The 18,922-nt window shown below is 51.5% G+C and overlaps 1 protein-coding gene across 5 annotated transcripts in view; it reads right to left on the reverse strand.

The window, feature by feature from the left end:
* LOC144935552 (uncharacterized) overlaps positions 1 to 14,477 on the reverse strand; it is an 86,689-nt gene extending 72,212 nt beyond the window's left edge. For 4 of the 5 annotated variants that reach the window (XM_078862356.1, XM_078862337.1, XM_078862328.1 and 1 more), the window contains exon 1: positions 14,007 to 14,477. In XM_078862356.1, the coding sequence (XP_078718482.1) occupies positions 14,007 to 14,059 (53 nt within the window). In that variant the 5' untranslated portion in view covers positions 14,060 to 14,477. The remainder of the gene's footprint in view (positions 1 to 14,006) is intronic. The other variant, XM_078862319.1, reaches the window with a different exon arrangement.
* Positions 14,478 to 18,922: the final 4,445 nt, after the last annotated feature.

Below are 18,922 nucleotides of genomic sequence, written 5' to 3' on the forward strand. Positions count from 1 at the left end.
CCGTGTCATCATTCTGTAGTGGCAGAATGATGACACGTTTTTAAAACTTAAAACATATATATTTGTGGAGGTGGCTGGGTGGCGCCGCTGTGATCCTGGGTTCGAATAGAAGTTTGAAGCCGCTTGTGATTAAAATCGAGTACTCACATGGCGTGAGTTGATGGGTCTCAGCCCGGTCACCAATGATCACACACACAAAAAACACCAAACACGTTAAATTGCGAATTTCAACTTCATTTGGATAAAGTATAGTTCTGAGAACTGAAAATATCGGTTTAACTGTCATGCGAAAACCCATTAATGTCATGTGGAGGTCAGGTGGGAGATTGCTTCCCCTTTTAACGTGTGTACCAGAGGTCACTTGGAAGGGGATCTCAGATATAGCTGTGTGATATGACCTTATGTGGGCCATTATCGAACGTGAAGGATCTCTCACTGCTCTGCGCACGGGTTTTCTGCATGCTTATTTAGTCTCGTGACGTACCACCGGTAGTGTAATCGGCATATAACGAGGGAGGTGGGGTAGTTAAAACATTTTTGCAGCTTGCAGGTAGAACGCTCAGCTGACCCAGCTGCTTGCCGGGTGACGGACACCCGGGTGTTGTAAAGAAACCATTTCGTTTTATGCATCAATGCGTGCGGCCCATCGCCCCCCTCGGCACGGAATTGCACGAAAAAACGCCACCCAGCTCGGCAACAATGATCGCACTCTTTTTCAGCCGAGAACACAAACAGCTGGCCGCAGCCGGCACAGTGCCCCGCTACTCCGGCACAGGTGGGATGCAGCCGTGGACGAGGGGTGGTGTTTGGGGGGCGGCAGCGGGCCGACGGAAAGGCTGACGGCACAGCAATTAAAACAAACGCCACTGATGGGAGACCGGTCGGAGAGCCAGACGGTCACCGGGGCGTGGTGGAGTGACGCCCCGTGGCAGCGCCGCACGCGAACCACATCCGATTTTCAGAGATGATGGCTCGAGTGTAAAACTGCTGACACGTACAGGTCGCGTCTGCATAATAAAGGATTTTGTTTGGGTTAGATCGCGTAAATATCAATGTGTCACTAAACCCGCCACCACCCGACACAGCAAATTAGTAAAGTTTGTCACCGAAACAAAACGTCCCAATTAGTTACTGCTTCAGCACACCGGTGTGTTGGAGAGTAAACCCACGACATTTACTATTTGAGTATCGTGACGTTTCTTGTTGCTTCTACGCCAAAGATACAGTCAGCTCCACAGCTGATGGTCACATCGACAACTGCCTCGTCATTATCGCCACCGGGCATGATCTATCCACTGCTGTATCAAGGCCTCCGTACGCCAATATGACTGTCCATCTCGCTCCTGCACGTGGCATGATCTCGTCGCTCCATCTCCAAGATGGTTATTCCTTTGGTGGTCACTGTGTCACGGGTCTTGTTTACCGGGCCCGTCATTCCTTCTGGCTCCGTAATGCGTCCGGCCAAATCCCGCTTACTTTTCTTCGATCCATGCCATGTCTTTAAAAATATTTTTGTTCTCCGCTTCAATGGCGTACTCAATCAATCAATGAAATCGGTGATCCCTTAGCTAACCGAAAGAAACAAAAATCCCGCGAGCATCTGGGTCAATGTAATAAGGGTTACGAGCACTTTCCACCGTGTCACACTCGCACCACAATTGTGGATTCTATTTGCCCGCCGCACATCAATGCAGACAAGGGCACGTGACCGTCGGAGGCACAAGCGCCGCTGCCGCTCGCCGAAGTGGGCCTCTCTCTCTTCCGAGGGTTAGCGGTGACATCACCCGCCCGCAGGCAGCGTCTCGCTACACCTTTACCGATCACTGTCAGGTGTCGGGTTTATTTGTGTCTGGAGCAGGGAGTATTAGCGGTTGCCCGGAGGTACATTCATCAAAACACAAGTGGCACTTACCCAGGGTCTAATTTCTCATTAAATTTGTTCCAGGCCGCTGGTAGGCTGGAGTCGGTGACGTGTGACGAGCAGTCACAGCCAAAACAAGACGTGTACGAGATATGGAAGTGTGCCTGGTGGCAAAACATTTTCTGGATCGCAGACCCAGACAGACCCAGCTGAAATGAACCCCCTGGATGAGGGGCCTTCCCCGCACTCCGTGGGTCACGGGGGTTATTTCACCGTATTTCACCATGCCGGTGGGTGCCGGTTGGTGGCGGGAACGCGGTGGGGGCCTACGTTCATCAAATTACAGGTGACCCCCCCACCCAGCCCGTGTTCTTACCTCATTTGAATAACGGAACAGACTCGGAAGGATGAGGGCAAAAAGAAAACTGTCCTCTGTGAACTCTTGATGAGCGAGACAAGATAGCAAAAGGTAATCTCTCGACGGACAGCCATGCACGGCGCTGCTGTTGGCACCTCGTTCGGAGCGTGGTTCTCCGCACTGGAGGAGCGCGGTGTGGGCGCGCCGTTGCCCGCTCCGGGACCACGCGGTGCGGTGCATGCCGACAGCCGTCAGCATTCACCACCGTCAGCCACGCTCTATCTATGCTGACCGAAGGCCTCCCCTACCCCCCCCCCACCAAAGCCGTCGCCATCTCACACGGCCCTGTGTCTACCACACAATCCGTCTACCTCCTGCGCGCGAGCCGAGGCCACCGCTCCCTACTGGTGAATGCCCATTTACGCTTATTGTAACAATGATTATTTCTGGGAATTTCAGTCGTCAGGGTCTGTCGCCGCCACCGACGGTCGTATTGTGACCTTCACGTATTCTTCCACCGAGTATTGCGATACCTGCTGTCGTGATCCATATCCCCATCAGAAGAGGGTTTGGGTCTACATGGGCTCTCACTCCGCGTTATACAGAATGATTACTGCAGTACAGCACTTACTCATCGGTGTATCTGACCTGCTTCGACACATGGATCAGGAGCATTGACATCAACGAAGAGAATGAAGAAAGATCTGCTGATAAAGTGTGGGAAACAAACAGGGAGGAGAGGTGCGTGTCTTGAATTTCAACCGACAGACGGCTGGAGGAACACAGACGAGAGAACACGTGTAATTCAGAGGAACTTTAGTGACTGCAGAAAAAAAGTAAGCTGGCGTGGGCAGGACACGTCCCGGCTAGATGGTGATTTAAGCCCAACGACAGAGTATCGAGTGGCCAGACGAGGCAGCGAACGCGTCCGAGCGGATGTCCAGCGCGCAGATAGACGGATCGCTGGATCGCGTGACCGCGAGAGACGGTGACAACTTTGCGAAGGTGGCTTTCGTCGGGCTGGGAAGAGCGATCGCGGCTAAACGACAAATAACGCCGAGGTAAAGAAACGAAGCTAAAAATAGCTGCCTGAGAGCGGCGCGAATTAAAAATGGGGCAGAAGGTAACGTTGACACTGTCCAAACATGAAAGCGAGACGTATTCTGTGTGTGCGCGTGTGTGCTGCTGTTTACACGCGCGTGGGTTTAGGTGTCCGGTGAACACAACATGTTCGATTGGTCGCACCCGTACGAGGGAGGCTCCTGTTATGGTGGTGGCCGTGGTTGTGGTGATGATGATGATAATTCAGCCAGTTCTCCACTTGACTCCATCATTTATTTTCGTGGCTTCAGCCTGACAACGATTCGAGTGACTGGATCCGTACAGTTCGTGTGAATTTATACTCAGTGGAACCCTCGATTTAAAGCTTTCGTGACTGCAGGGATTCATCTTCTTGGTTCTTTCGGTAAAGTCACGTAGAATGGAAATAATAAAAATAAAACGTCGTGAGATTTATTTAATTATGTTTTATTTTTATTATTTTATTATTTCCATTCTACGTGACTTTACCGAAAGAACCAAGAAGATCAGTGAAAACCTGTCAAAAATAACTTTGGAGGGGTCACGAACGGTGATGTATCATTCTGAACATAGGGGGGGGGGGGGCTGTCTCAATATATTAAAATTTGTATTCATTCACAATTAATTTTTTTGGGTAGTATCGCGTGAGTAAAATGCCAACGGACATTGTACACCACCCTCCACCCGGCACGGCTAATTCAATAAAGTTGTCGCGTGACAACTTCATTTTATTTGGTCAAAAACATCAATTATGAATCATAATATTGGTTTCGAAATCCTAAGCGTTAAGTTTCCGAGAAAAATTTTTTGTTCAAACGAGGCCACGGTTTCAAACCTCTGGTGAAATAACGGGGACGTATATCTACGGGACCAAGGAGTAGACACACACATTTATGTTTTACAGGGAATGCAGTGACAGGGAAGGCTACCATGGGCCGCGAAGGGCCACAGTGTTATGGCAAGTTGTGACCGAAGACATCGGAGAAGAAAGACTCAGTCAGTCAGAGGCAGAGTAGAAGAGAAATCGAGATGGATTCCAGGAGGAGTGACTTCCCACCTTGACGGAATGGATAATGAGGAGTCCATGCCAAGCTCACGCATGCACCCGGCACCTACCTAGCAGGGTGTGAGACCTATGGAGGGCGGGCAGTACCACAGGCAGCACCGACCACAATGCAGATTTCTATTTATACAGCGGGGTCAAAATGCATCTCAAGACGTTTTAAACACGTGAAACACAACCCTACGGTAGGAGGCAAGTTGGGGAGTGATTCACAACATAAGAGAGAGAGAGAAAGCAGTGCCACACACTTCTACATCAACGACAAAGGTAAAATTCCCCCATATAGCCATAACAGACTGTTTGGGGAAAGTGCTGCTAGCGAGCACCTATGAAGGCCGGCACGGTACACAAGGGGGTGGGTGGCCAACACCACGCCCGACCGCCTTCGTCTCCTTAGTGGCGATATTTACACGCCGCACCAGGTACTCAGGAGGCCGAGTCGACCTAGGAGAGGCCCAGTACCGGTTAAAAAATCATCACCGGTGTTGGCCACGAGCGTAAATAGAACTCGGGTCACCGCATTCGTAGCGCAGCGCGCTAACCACACGACACTACCACTCACCCCCTTTCTACACCGCACAAATTCACACACCCTGCCTCGTCACAGACTCGGGTGCCGAATCGCGCACTCCTTTATCAAACCAGTTCATTAGAACGTTCGGAAATCGTGCCCTTCTGCATAGCGCAAGCCGATGATCACGCCGACGCTGCGCACCGCAGACGGCGCACGGTAGATGCCCCAGCAGCAGGGGAGGGCAACCGCAAGCGAGAGAGAGAGAGAGCTGCAAAATCCCAAACATTTTTATGGCGAAACATTAACGAGGCGAGCTCCGTGCGAGAGTATGCGCGCGAGGGGGGGGGGCAATGCTGCGTAACACGCGGGGTGGGCCTTGCCGCGGTAATTGCCGCCATCTCCCAGACTCCGAGTTGTTTGCCAAGCTCAAGAGCCACATTTCTCCTTGAACTCACACCTGCGTATCACGAGGGTTAGTGCTCCAGCACGCACCGCATGGGCGCTCGATCCATTACAGACGGCCGCGTCGCAGGAAAGCAGACGGCACGGGGACTCCCTCCCGCCCTCAACATTTTGAGTTCACAACTGCGAGGCGTCAATCACTCTTGCACGCTCCCTTTCCAAGAATCTATCTCCGTCGCGACGGACAAATATTTTTTCCACCTCCCCCCCCCCCCTCGCGTATTGTTCAGCCGAACGAATAACGCGACCCCGCTCCGCTGGCGCGTCCAAAGCACGGCGGGCGCGATCCTTCCAGACCGCTTGCCGCGTGTGTCCGACAAAGCGCCCTGGGGAGCGGTGGGGGGGGGAAGACCGCGGAACGATTAGCAGCACGAGGGGGGAATGGAACGTTTGTCTACACGGGTGATGTCACCCATGGCGTGCGGGTTACAAAGAAAAACCGGCCGGTGCCAGGTGTGGACCGCAGAGACAGGGGCGAGGAGTGCGACGCGGGAGGGACACGGGGCTGCGGCGGGAGTCGGGGCGACGCAACGACGGTGCTTGATCCTCCGGCTGCCATCCAACACGGCCCTCCTCCCCCTGCCACACGCGTCGGTATCAAAGCGGCGAGTAGGTCTGCGATAAGCTGTGACACAAATCCCGATGACATTAGCAGGCTAAGGCCGGGAAGGGCACGAATCCCCCGCAGAAACTCCCTCCCCCCCTCATCCACCGCAACCCCCAGCGCACAGCTGTCTCGGCTGGCAGAGCCACGGTGCACCCAGCATCGTGGTGGCACCGCAGGGGCTTGGACACAATCTGCGCTGCTGGTTGAGGCGTCGAACACAGCCACATGGAAAAATGTTGTTCCTGCTGTCGACTTTATACTTTTTTTTCTTTCTTCCTGTAACGCACAGTTTTATGAAAAAAATGTGGCGGCAGACCTTATTTACAAGCAAAAGTCGGAGCGTCTCCCCCGCTTCCCAACAAGTGCGGCGCTAGGCGGGCTCTGTGCTGGAAATTACACATTCCTGAGGGCCTAGAGCAGTCGCTACATGGGACAACCACCGGTGACTCCCCACAAACTGGAATGCATTTGAATTGACCTCAATTCAAATGCATGGGCTGGGTGGACTCCTGACCAGGACCGTGACATATTTAGTCATATTCAGAATCAGAATCTTTATTTAGACTATGAAGAAAGTTAAGCAAGTGTCTACATATGAACAAATTTTACTTCTTCTACGTCTCTGAAGCTGCCATAAGTGTACACAGTTCATGTAATGTCAGGTACGTAAATGTGGGGTGTGTGGGGGGGGTATTCCCACCTCTTCCAAGACGTCTGGCCAGTGTGAACGAGCAGGACAAATACCATCAAGAGGGGCTCTCTCAGGAGCTTCCTCTGGCTAAGGCCCCTTCTGCCAGCAGTGGCCTGAACAAGCAATTGCAGGGCTGCACCTTTAGCCCTCCACACAGCATGAGCGGAAGGGCAGTCCAGGATGCTGCCAGCTCTTCCTTTACAGTGCGGTGCTGGAACCACGGAATGTCCACGCCAAAAAGAGAGACCTTGCACGGATACAATGTCCAATCATCTTCACACTTGGGGAATCTTCTTCCGTTGTCATTTTTTCACAGAACAGAAACTGGTACCGTTTCCCGATTTCTGTAACCGTTTGGCCAGTGGCCAACACTTCCCCGCACATACTACCCACCAGCATGTGTAATTTCCCAACGAGGAGCATCCACCACCACCACCACGCAAACTCTGGTCATCCTTGCAACGGCGGCTTTTGGCGAGCCATCGAACAAAGACGGTCACCGTATAAGAATATGTTTGACCCTTTCTGGCAATAAAAGGAAGGAATAATTTCTGCATTAACCACTTCTACTTGTGGTGAACATGCAAACAAAAATGCTCTGGTAGTATATGATGCACTGTCTTTGAAACTGATTGGTCCACACCAGAGACAGCTTTCTTTAGAGCCTAGTCTTAAAGTGTTAGACCACAGGACGCAAAAAGGCGAACAGCACAAAGACAATGCCACTATCGGGAGATTGAAAGCTCAGGGCGAGCAGCTACACCGTGGGACCTCCCTTGCCAGTATCAAAATATAATAATAGGTTTTACCCTATCTGGCAATAACACACTTTTGCTTGTAAATACGGTGGTTGTCCCGTGGAACGACTGCTCTAGGCCCACAGGAATGTGTAATTTCCAGCACAAAGCCCCGCCTAGCGCCGCACTTATTGGGAAGTGGGGGAGACGCTCCGACTTTTGCTTGTAAATACGTTCTGCCACACTTGAAAATCAAACTGTGCGTTATAGGAAAAGAGAAAAAAGTCCACAGCAGGAACAACATTTTTCCATGTCGCTGTGGTCGACGCCTCAACCAGCAGCACAGATTGTGTCCAAGCCCCTGCGGTGCCACCACGATGCTGGATGCACCGTGGCTCTGCCAGCCGGGACAGCTGTGTGCTGGGGGTGGGAGTGGATGGGGGGGGTGGAGTTTCTGCGGGGCATTCGTGCCCTTCCCGGCCTTAGCCTGCTAATTTCATCGGGATTTGTGTCACAGCTTATCGCAGACCTACTCGCCACTTTGATACCGACGCGTGTGGTAGGGGACGGGGGAGGAGGGCCGTGTTGGATGGCAGTCGGAGGATCAAGCACGGTCGTTGCATCGCCCTGACTCTCGCCACGGCCCCGCACTCCTCCTCTCCCCTGTCTCTGCGGTCCACACCTGGCACCGGCCACAAATATTCACTCAAAAGATGACAATAGTCGACTCGGGAGAAGACTAGTACAGCAGGATGCACGGTCCAATCCCCCAGTTCGTTGCGTGGATTCCTAGAATTTCATTTCTCTTTAGGGGGACCCGACCAGGCTGCCCACTGTTTGTACTGTTGCAACTTGGTTGGGAAATGCAATGAAATGCTTCTGGAAAAAAAAAAGTTAGTTACATTCAGTGTCATAGAGGGGCATCGTAGATGTATAAAAGTTTAAAACGTTGAGAGCATTCGATCAGTGCTTCCCACTCGCACAGCTACATTACCCTATCATCCATGAGCTATTACACGATTAAATAGTCCGAACTGCCAAGTGCAATGTAACACATGGTATGTCGTTTTACCACCCGTGCAAGGTCCGTGAACGACTCGGAAATATTAACGCGCTAATGCAACACGGGAAAAATGCAGAAAGGGGCTCGGTAGTCATCTCATTACGGAAGCGATCGCTATTTCATTTGCCTCCGATGTTGCCCACATGCAGGTGGTGAACTCTCCTGTCAGCCTGTGCCGTTGCAGGCAGCGGCATTTCCTCCTGCTTTGCATAGCTCTCGAGTCTCTTCTTATTTCGAACGGGTATCCACCGGTTTGGCCAGGCTGTGCGGGGGGGAGAAAAAAAAACCCAAACCTTGCGCGAGCAGGAAAATGACTCCGGCTACCATTCAAGCCGCAGCGCTCGTAATCCGCCTCGGTGTAAAAAAATCCTCCCCGCTCTCAACCAGGGGGGGACGGGACAGACACAAACCTCACTTTGTGGTGCACAAATCCACAAGCTCACGACACCGCGTCCTGCGACGGCAGGCACACCTTCGGTGGATTTATTTTTTGAAGGCGCGCGCGCGAGGCACTACGTCACTCAGCGGGACACGTCAACGGCCAGTGCGTGGGTGAGACCAGACAGCCCCCTGGCCGTCCACTCGTTATGCACAAGAGGGCTTCAAGTTTGAGACCGAGTTTATTGTTGTGATTTTGTCGCACGGACGATGGTCCCGTTCGGCCAGCTGCCCGGCCATTTTACAAGGGGGGTCCGTGGTGCGTGACCACAGCGACAACAAATTCAAGACAAGAAAACAAAAGCCGGCAGTGTTTACCCAATTAAGGCGCTGTCATATTTAACAATGACATTTTACGGGAAAAGGAGGCTGATAAAATAATAATATTATGATAATCATCATCATCATCATCATCGCTTATCTAGCCAGGAAAGCCACTCGGCATTCAGGAGGGTCCTGCATCGGGACGTTAGACCAACACCGATCGGCATGCATGTGGTGTTTATCTACGAGAGGAAACTGGAGAACACGGCGAAAACCCATGTCCAACAGGCGGAGAGACACACGTGTTACCACTGCCGCCACAATAACCACAACAGATGTGTGGATGTAATAAACAAAAAAAGTCGTAACGCAGAGAGAACATCAGCAACTCCCTTCGCGATGAACAATTACAGCACCCACAATGGACTGTATCTTCACCGCCTCCAGCACTTGTCCACCGCACCTGTGTGTGTGTGTGCGCGCGCCCCCGTGTACAAACAACGCTGCTCTAAGTCTCACGAGTGGGAACGCTGCTGCTGCTGCTGGGCAAACAACCCCTCGTCTGGCTGAAGCCAGCGAGGGGAAGAGTGAAATGAAACGAGTCGGGAGGGGAAGAGGAAGCGTTGTAGCCAGCTCGGCAATCCCGAGCGTCGGCATAGCTGCGTCGCTCGAAAACAATAACTGCTGCCTTGCAGGAAACACCCAGTGTGCAGTATTTCAATTAAAAGACGCTACACTAACATACCGCAGAGGAGAGGCATGAGAGAGAGAGATCGGCTATCGAGTGGCACCCAGAGGTCGGCGAACAAGACATCTCTCGCCTGGTATACATGAGGTCGTGGGTTCCATCCTGACCCTGATGCCTGCTGTATCAAGATTGTATATTTAGAGTTTGCGTTTTCTCTCCGTGGTGGCGTGGACTTTTCTCCGAGTCCTCCGATTTTCCCTCCACATTTCGAAATGCGCGTTTACAGCAGAGTTCTTCACTAATTTCCAGAATGGGGGCCACTTTCGCCGATAAGACATCAGTGTGAGGGCCGCCACACATTTGAAACCATTGGCTTTGACAGCATGGTGGGGGTGTTTTCACATTTAACCATTTCCATACTTCTGGGGCCGCACTCAAGGCCACCAGGGGCCTCCAATGGCCCACGGGCGTTGCAATGAAGAGCACTGTTTACATTATCTTGGCGCTATGGCAGGGAATCGGAGACATCCGTGCAGGATTGACCAACCTGGTTGGTTTGTGAAGGGAAACTCTATTCTGGGAGACTCGGTCAGGGTGGATCAATGGAACACGTGGGCGTCACCTCCAGAATATCCCTTCCTCTGCAATTGTTCATCCAATTCAATAATTCTAATTCAGTACATTTTTCAGCAATTGGATATTTGGTCAATATTAGGTACATTGTATGGTGTTTTTGTTTGCTATGGGAGGAAATTGGAGAGCTCGGAGAATACCCATGCAGAACCGAGGGGAGAATTCCCACGGGATAAGCCAGTTTACCGAGCTGTTATTTATGGCCAGATCGCTTCTGAAAACGAGCTGATGGCGTGACACCGGAGGAAGATTTGAGGACCGGTGTCAACGGTGCAACAGCAGCTGACGGACCGCACACAAGGAAGCAGGGGGTGGCGGTGTGGTCGCATTGATGGCCATGATGACACCTTGATTCTCCCACAAGCGCTAATTATTGTTGTTTAGTACGGGGGATTATTACACCGATACCGCTCGGTTAATGCATTCGCGCAGTGCGCTATGAACCCAGCCACCCGAGTTAGATTCACAGCCACGGCTAACGAAAGTGGTGAGTAATATCTTAACCGGTCCGGGGCTTCCCCTTAACCAGGCCGCACTGACCAGCATGGTGAAGTATGGTCAAGCAGCCTCCGCTACTTGCACGGTGTGCCAACTCATCCAGCAGCGGATTGGCAAAGGCTGAATCTTGTACTCTGCATCGGTGATATTATACCGAACGCCCGTGTTGAGTGTACAAAGGACATGGGCGCACCATCACCCGGTGTTACGCAAGGCACATGCATTCACCGCAGCAGCGATCTCGATGCAAAAATCGACCCCAAGGCCGTGTGGCCCCACTCAGCCAACAGCATCACACGTGCACTCCACGCTCAGCCATTACAGACGAGAGAGATAGAGGTGGGGGGGGGGGTCATCTCCTCTCCAAGGATCATGCAATGTCCTCTTCCTGGGGAGACCCCCATCATGAACGCCACAACAAATGTCACCGTGTCTGGTCTGAAAGACCCAGGGAACGAAAAAAAAACCCCTTAAACCCCCACAAGCTCAATGGTGTCGGGAATAGAGTGCCCCTGAAACGGTGTGACATCATTACCTCGTCGTGAATCACCATGGACGTAAAAATCTAATGACTGTGGTGGTGCAGTGTGTGAGCGCGTGTGTGTGTGCGGTGCGCGCGCGCGTGTGTGTGTGTTGTGGTGCGCAGAGCGCGTCATTGACAGCGGGGATGGGGGACGTTGTGGGGATGGGGGGACGTGGTGGGGATGGAGGATGTGGTGGGGATGGAAGCCGCCTGTGCCCATCAGCAGGCAGGCGCGTTAATTCACATCGCTGCTCGGAAATGACCGCGCGGGCGCACACGCACCTCGCCGCCACCGCCGCCGCGGGAAGCGGTTAAACCCCCCAATGGTTACCGTACTAATGCCCTGAGCCACCGATACAAAGAGGGAGCCTCATGCTTACGATGCATTTACAATGTATTAATCACGCGACACCCGGCATGAACCCAGCCACCGCGCAACGCGCGCCGTGCCATTATGGAGCGGAGCGCGCAGCCGCAGATAAAACAGCCCGTCCGCTGCTCTCTGAAGAGCAGGGTGCTGCCAAACTGCTACATCAAATGACACCGACAAATCTGCACATGCATCACATTTCCATGCTCATCCCATCACGTCCCTACTTTGTTGCATATTTTCGATTGCATTAACAACCCCGATACAACCATCTTATTATCACCATATGCTTGTACGTTCATTACATCCCATGAACATCCCTGCACACTCCCCATTCCATTACATATACAGCTCTCTATAATCCAGCTCATCCCATGCACATCCATGTACATCCTTCTCATGACACACACATTTCTATACATCTATTCCATCATCACATTCCTGTACAAAGACAAGACAAAGACCCCCCCCCCCGTGTAGCCTTGAAAGAATATTGGGGCAAGTGCTGTTAGCGAGCGCCTATGAAGGCCGGCACGTCACACGAGGGAGTGGGTGACCAGCACCACGCCCGACCGCTTTTGTCTCCCCAGTAGCGATGTTTTACACACCGCATCAGGTATTCAATTGAGGCTGAGTCGACCTAGGGGAGGCCGAGGACCGGTTCAGATAATCTTCACCGGTGTTAGCCGTGAGCGGGAATCGAACTCGGGTCACTGGGTTCGTAGCAGAGCGCGCTAACCACTACACTCCTGCTCCCTGTACGTCCCACACCATCACATACATCAATGCCAATGCACTCACGTAACTATAAATCAACCCAATCGCAATGAAATCCATAAACAATCCTCACATCCTACACACATCCCAACGCTCGTCCCATCGGACCCACGTCTGTGTTACACCAATCCCATGACATTAAACATTCCTATACAACCAGAACATCATCCCCATGCCCTCCGTGCATCAACTCCATACACATCCCTACTCTCCCATCCCATCATCACGTCCCACCCCGACCGCGAATCGAGCTGTCTGGGGCCCTGTCCAGCCACCACCGTGCACCACGCATTAATACACAACTCATCAATCCCAACCTTCCCAGTGGCACCCACCACACCCCCGCAGTACAATGCCAGAGGGATCACTGGGGGAGAGGGTGGGGTGGGATATGACCAGGTTTTACTCATCACAAGGATGTAATCAACAGCTGTGGGGAGGGGGGGTGTAATCACACACAGCCGGTCAACACAGGCCACACCACGGGCCAAGACGGGGCCTCGAGCAGAGCCAGGACCTGAACCTGAACCATACCCCAAACGCTCGGGACTTCCTCTGTGCCATACAAATCCGATTCGTCTCGATCGGATCCATCTCCATATCCTCAAAAATCCACCCGACTCCATCCTGACCCGAAATCTGATCCGACCTATCCAGGTTCTAAAAAACACAAGATCCCACTTGTTCCATACGGACCCGGACCCAGCAATTCCACACAGACCAGATGAGACCTCACTCCAACTCGATTGCACCCAATCTCATGGAATCCGTATAGACCAGATCGGAGCTCACTCCATCTCTACTGGATCCGGTATTACACATTCCATACAGATCAGAATTCACTCCATCTCCACTGGATCCGATATTACACATTTCATTCAGACCAGATCTGAGCTCAATCGATCTCTCCTGGACCCGATATCACAACATTCCATTCAGACCAGATCAGAGCTCACTCCATCTCCACTCGTCCCAATAACACAACATTCCACTCGGACCAGATCAGAGCTCAATCGATCTCTCCTGGACCCGATATCACAACATTCCATTCAGACCAGATCAGAGCTCACTCCATCTCCACTCGTCCCAATAACACAACATTCCATTCAGACCAGATCAGAGCTCAATCGATCTCTCCTGGACCAAATATCACAACATTCCATTAAGACCAGATCAGAGCTCACTCCATCTCCACTTGCCCCAATATCACAACATTCCATTCAGACTAGAGCTCACTCCATCTACACTTGCCCCAATATCACAACATTCCATTCAGACCAGATCACAGCTCCACTGATCCACCCCGACCGCACCGAACGCCGGCTGTGTTCACCAAAACCCGGCCACGACCGCACCGCCCAAGCCACCGAGTCACTCGCCTTCCGACAGTCTGGCTCGCCAGTTGTCGCATGCGGTTGAATTGCTTCTTCATGTTTCCCCGCCGCCCGTGGCCGATGCCCTGAGAAGCGATGATTCCTCCGGGGATGGAGCCGGGCTCAGAGCCCAGCCACCGCTCCGTCAAACTGCCCGTGCACGGCCCCGGACTCGAACCGGCATAATCCCCCGTTCCACGTCGTGGACGGGATCGCTTGGCTGCTTCCACGGCCGTCCACGCGGCTGAAATCCTTTTCCCCTCTCTCCTCTTCACTGCTTCAACTCCTCCTCCTCTTCGCAGCCCCCACTCCTCCTCTTCCTCTTCCCACCCAGCCTCTCAACACTCTACCTCCTCTTCACAATAACCTTCTCATTCTCGGTACAGCCTCCACTCCTCCTCCACCTCCTTCTTCGCGGTCCTTGCAGCACGCACGCACAACCACGACTACTACCCCTCTGCCTGTGCTGCAGAGTGAGCGAGGAGGAGGAGGATGGGGGTGGGGTAGGAGGGAGGCTTAGCCTCGCTTCCCTATGGCGGAGTGAGAGAGAGGGGGCATCACGCAGCCACCTCTACTGCTGATGCTGTGTTTTGTGCGGTTACCACCCTCCGTTGCTTCTCGATTTGCTGTAATCGCCGGTTTTTTTTATTTTGTGTAAATTGTTTCGCTGCTGCTGTAGGTTAGCTCTGGCAGCCCTGTTTGTGTGTTTTTATTGTGATGATTTTTGTATGTTAATGTCGCTGCCGGCTTTCATGAAGGGCAACCACGTTCAGAATGTATCTTCACCATTGTTTGTGGGGATTCAGTGATACACCTTCATCTGAAGATTGTGAAATATGGCGACCTGGTTCGGGGGAAGCCCTTTATTCAGCAGTGGATTGACCGTGGCTGATACTGCTCATGGTGGTAGCTGCAACGTAGGAGGAGGAGCGAATCGTGGGTGATGGATTGTGGCTCTCTGGCTCATACCCTGGGCTGGGTAGGGAAGTGCCCTTTTGTTTTCATTGCTCACATGGTGCCGTATTTATTTACGTCCTCGGCCACATCATATAACCTGACTCACGAAGCACAATTTTTTTAATCACAAAAAAGAGAAATATCAGCTTTATCTGGAAAATACCGACCAACAACATCTGCGCTCATCCAAAAGTGGTGAGTCACTAGCAGCTGTGAGCTCTCGCTCTCTCTTGTGTAATGTAGTGGTCAGTAGAATCACTACAACAAGAAACCTGCGGCTCTTAGCGGATATAGAGACGTGTACAGTGTATAAAGAACTGGCGTGTCAAGGGCTTTTTTTTACGTTCACGTATTTGTTATGGTTTTGTTTGATGTCACATACCGCCCCAACTCAACCCCTTGAGAGACATGCATTTTACGAGCGTGACATGTTTGCATGCCCTGACCTTAGCTTATTGTTTGCATATCGTAATGTGATGCTTTTGTAAAGTTACCAGTCTAAATTTAAGGTTTATGAATGCCACGTGCACGGCCGTTGTGAGAAGCCCAGACAAGAATAACTTGATTTGTGAATTTCCCGCACAAAGGCATTTGTTTAATCCTGCAGTGAACATTTATCTTCATCTGTCACTTGATGGAGACATGTACTTTCTACAAGTCGGTCCAGCACTGGCCTTGATAGACCCCCCCATCCTCACACACGACTTTAACCTTGGTAACTAGCAGTTATATTTAGGGCTACTCGTTGCTTTGTCGCTGACCCCCAAACCCGACAAAGGCAAACACGGGCCAACATTAGGGCCGTTTGCCCTCACCTTGTGTTTGACTCCAGCCTAACCGAATTTTGCCCTGCCCTCGACGCAATGCATTTACCTGGGTCATTGTTATACATTGGGTCATGCCCTAATCTGACCCGAGTGACGCAATGTTAACCCCACTTCATGGCTATGCACTATGAAATGAAAGTTAAGTAAAACTATATTTTATTTTACCAGGTAAGACCCACTAAGCTATATAGAACTTTTTCAGAAGCGACCTGGCCACAAATAATAGCTCGAGGAAGTGGAATATGGTGTGGAAATTTAAAGCGGCCAAATACTCTCAACGCACGTTGACTCTAAATGTGGAGGGGAAAACCGGAGGACCCGGATAGAAATCCACGCGACCACGGAAAAACCATGCCAACCCCAAATATACAAGCGTGAGGATCGGGATCGAACCCACACCCTCCTGTATACCAGGCGAGGTAGTTAACATTTTGCCACTGTGGCGCCCCTAACATGCACTAACATAGCCCTTAACCTTACACACAAGGTGAACCTCAGTATTTGCTTGACGCTAGCTCAGGCGGTTATCCCAGGTCACGGTTACGCCCAAGGTTATGCGGTCAGTTGCATAAAACGCAAATTGCTCTATTCCTTAGACCCTGCCACAGGAGATGTTTGCTAACGGCGTTGAATGCAATCGGCCACTTGCCAGCACAAGGATGACTCGAACCATTTCTCGGTCTAGCCCAAGGGTCGTCAACCAAAACAACAAGAGCCATTTTATTCGAATTCGGTAAAATAAAAACCCTCAACATGACATGTGAATATGAGGGGGCCCTTGATAAATAACGCCACGAAGCAGTCCTTAAAGAGCCGCAGATGGATGCTCTAACCCTCACCCTAAAAGGCATTGGCCCTCACCATCGTTCATGCGGCCAACCGAGATTGCTATGAATGGGTCCGGATCGAACCCATCACCTCTGCATACCAGGTGAGGGGAGTTAACATCTCGCCACCCTGACCACAGCCCAACACGTGGGCTCACCTGGTTTAACGTTATTTGGGGGGGGGGGGGGGGAATGCTCTGACCATGACCCTAATTGGGGTCACTCAGCTTTGAATGTCGTCTTGTGTCCCCTTTGGGAACGTGCCACCGGCCCGCGTGACAATCTGACACGTGCTTCCCGCGTGCCCTCGTGCCGGGCTCAATTCCTGCGGATCCCACCCCCAGTCGTCCCATCTCAGCCTAGGGGGGCTCACGCAGCCCCCCACCAGCAGTCCACTTTAGCAGGAAAAAACAAGTGCCCAATACCAATACCCCGCCACACGCCACTTAAAAGTGTCGGTCACTGTCACCACGGCGCCTGTGCCAGGCCAGGTGCACTTTGAGGCCACGTGAAGTGTCGAAGGCTCGCTGCTGACAGGAGGAGATCTCGGGACAGACCCAGCAGGTGCCCATGGGTTGGCTGACTGAGATGAGCTGTAGATGCACCACCAGCTGTACCCCCTGCTGTGCCAACTAGTGCCCACCACCCATGGATGATCGCTGCAAAGTATGATCTGTGTTTTGATTTAGCGTGCTGATCTTAAAGGTGCATTGAAACATGTTGATTCTCCGACTGATGCTCCTGCTGTTGTGGAGTGACTCATGCAGCCAGCTATGGCTGCAGAGTTTGGTGGTACATGTTGTTTATGTCGTTTATTGTGAAAATTCGGTCACAGTTCCTATGATCACTGTTTCATTGCTTTTATGGCTTTATTTTGGTGATTTTCGAAAAGTTTTTTGGTTTGGCCATGTTTGTTTGTTGTAGTACAGAGTTAGACTGATGGCCTTAATCTAAGTTGTCTTGTGGTTGTTGTTGTTTGACTTGCATCCCACTGGGATTTTTGCACACAGTGTTGGTGTACGGTGCTTTTCCTGCAATATTTTGCTGTCTTTTCTTGGATTTTCTGTTTGCACAGTCACTTTAAGATATTTTCTTGTTCATGTTTTTAGTTTGTTGCGGTTGCACCCGATTCAAGAGCCGAATGGCTCACAGGGCTAAACCTAATAAATGAAACTTGGAAACTTGAAATCGGCACCAACCTCCACGCAGAACCCAACCACATTGCCAAGCTCGTGACAAGCGCGTTGTTGTCATGGCAATCCCTCCAGCTGAAGAAGGCGACGCACGTGATCTGATCGCGCCAATCAAATTCGCGCTTTTTTTTCCGTAGCACGCACCACCAGCCAATCACCACGCGAAGCTGCCCCCCCCTCCTCCGCCCGTTGTGACGTAATGAACGAGTCGTCCATCTTGGTCAGGGGAAAGCCGCCAGTGTCCCCCCTCCCAGAGGAAATGTTGGTGACGTCATCACAATAAAATGTTCCGTGTGCTCTGTGAGTTTCTCTGCCCAGCCCCACCGCCCCACTGTGAGGCAATGGGTGAGTCGTCCATCTTGGTCAGGGGAAAGCTGCCCGAGTTCTCCCTCCACCCCCCGAGAATAAATGTTGGTGACGTCATCATACGACAACGTCCTTTGTGCTCTGTGAGCTCTGCCCCCACCCCCCCGCTGTGACGCAGTGGGCTAGTCGTCCATCTTGGTCAGGGGAAATGTTGGTGACGTCGTCACAATACGACGTCGCTTGGGCTCTGTGAGCACCCCCACCCCTTACGTAAGATGGCCGCCGATTTCGAGGCGTTGTGCACAGAAGCCCCGATCCGCGCCTCGCGATTACAAACTCGGCGTCGAATCATCTACGAATCGGTTCAGGAATCGATTTTATTTGTTTTGGTAGTTTCTGTGTTAATGTCTTCTACTTTCTATTGCTTTACCACATTTGGCCCGCCTGTACTCTCATTTGTTCTACCTGTAGTATCAATTACACTATCAGTGTCAACCATACGGTATATACTGACTCATTTACTGTGCGCTTGTTGCACTGTTTAAACTGTCAGTCTAATTTGCAGGGTCTTTAGTTACATCCATCATTCGTACAATTTTACTAAAGTAATAAAAAAAACAAATTCACGTGACAATTTTTGGGTTTTTCGGTAAGGTCACGGAGATAGCTTCAAAGAAAATAACAAAAAAATAACAAAAAAACACGATGTTTCGATCGCAACACAACAACATGAATTCCTGCAGTCACGAAAGCTTCAAGTCAAGATTTAACCACGTGACATTGACCATTGAATCGTAAATGTTTGCATTGTT

The sequence above is a fragment of the Lampetra fluviatilis genome, chromosome 1 (genome assembly GCF_964198595.1).
Source record: "Lampetra fluviatilis chromosome 1, kcLamFluv1.1, whole genome shotgun sequence".
Lineage (NCBI taxonomy): Eukaryota > Metazoa > Chordata > Hyperoartia > Petromyzontiformes > Petromyzontidae > Lampetra > Lampetra fluviatilis.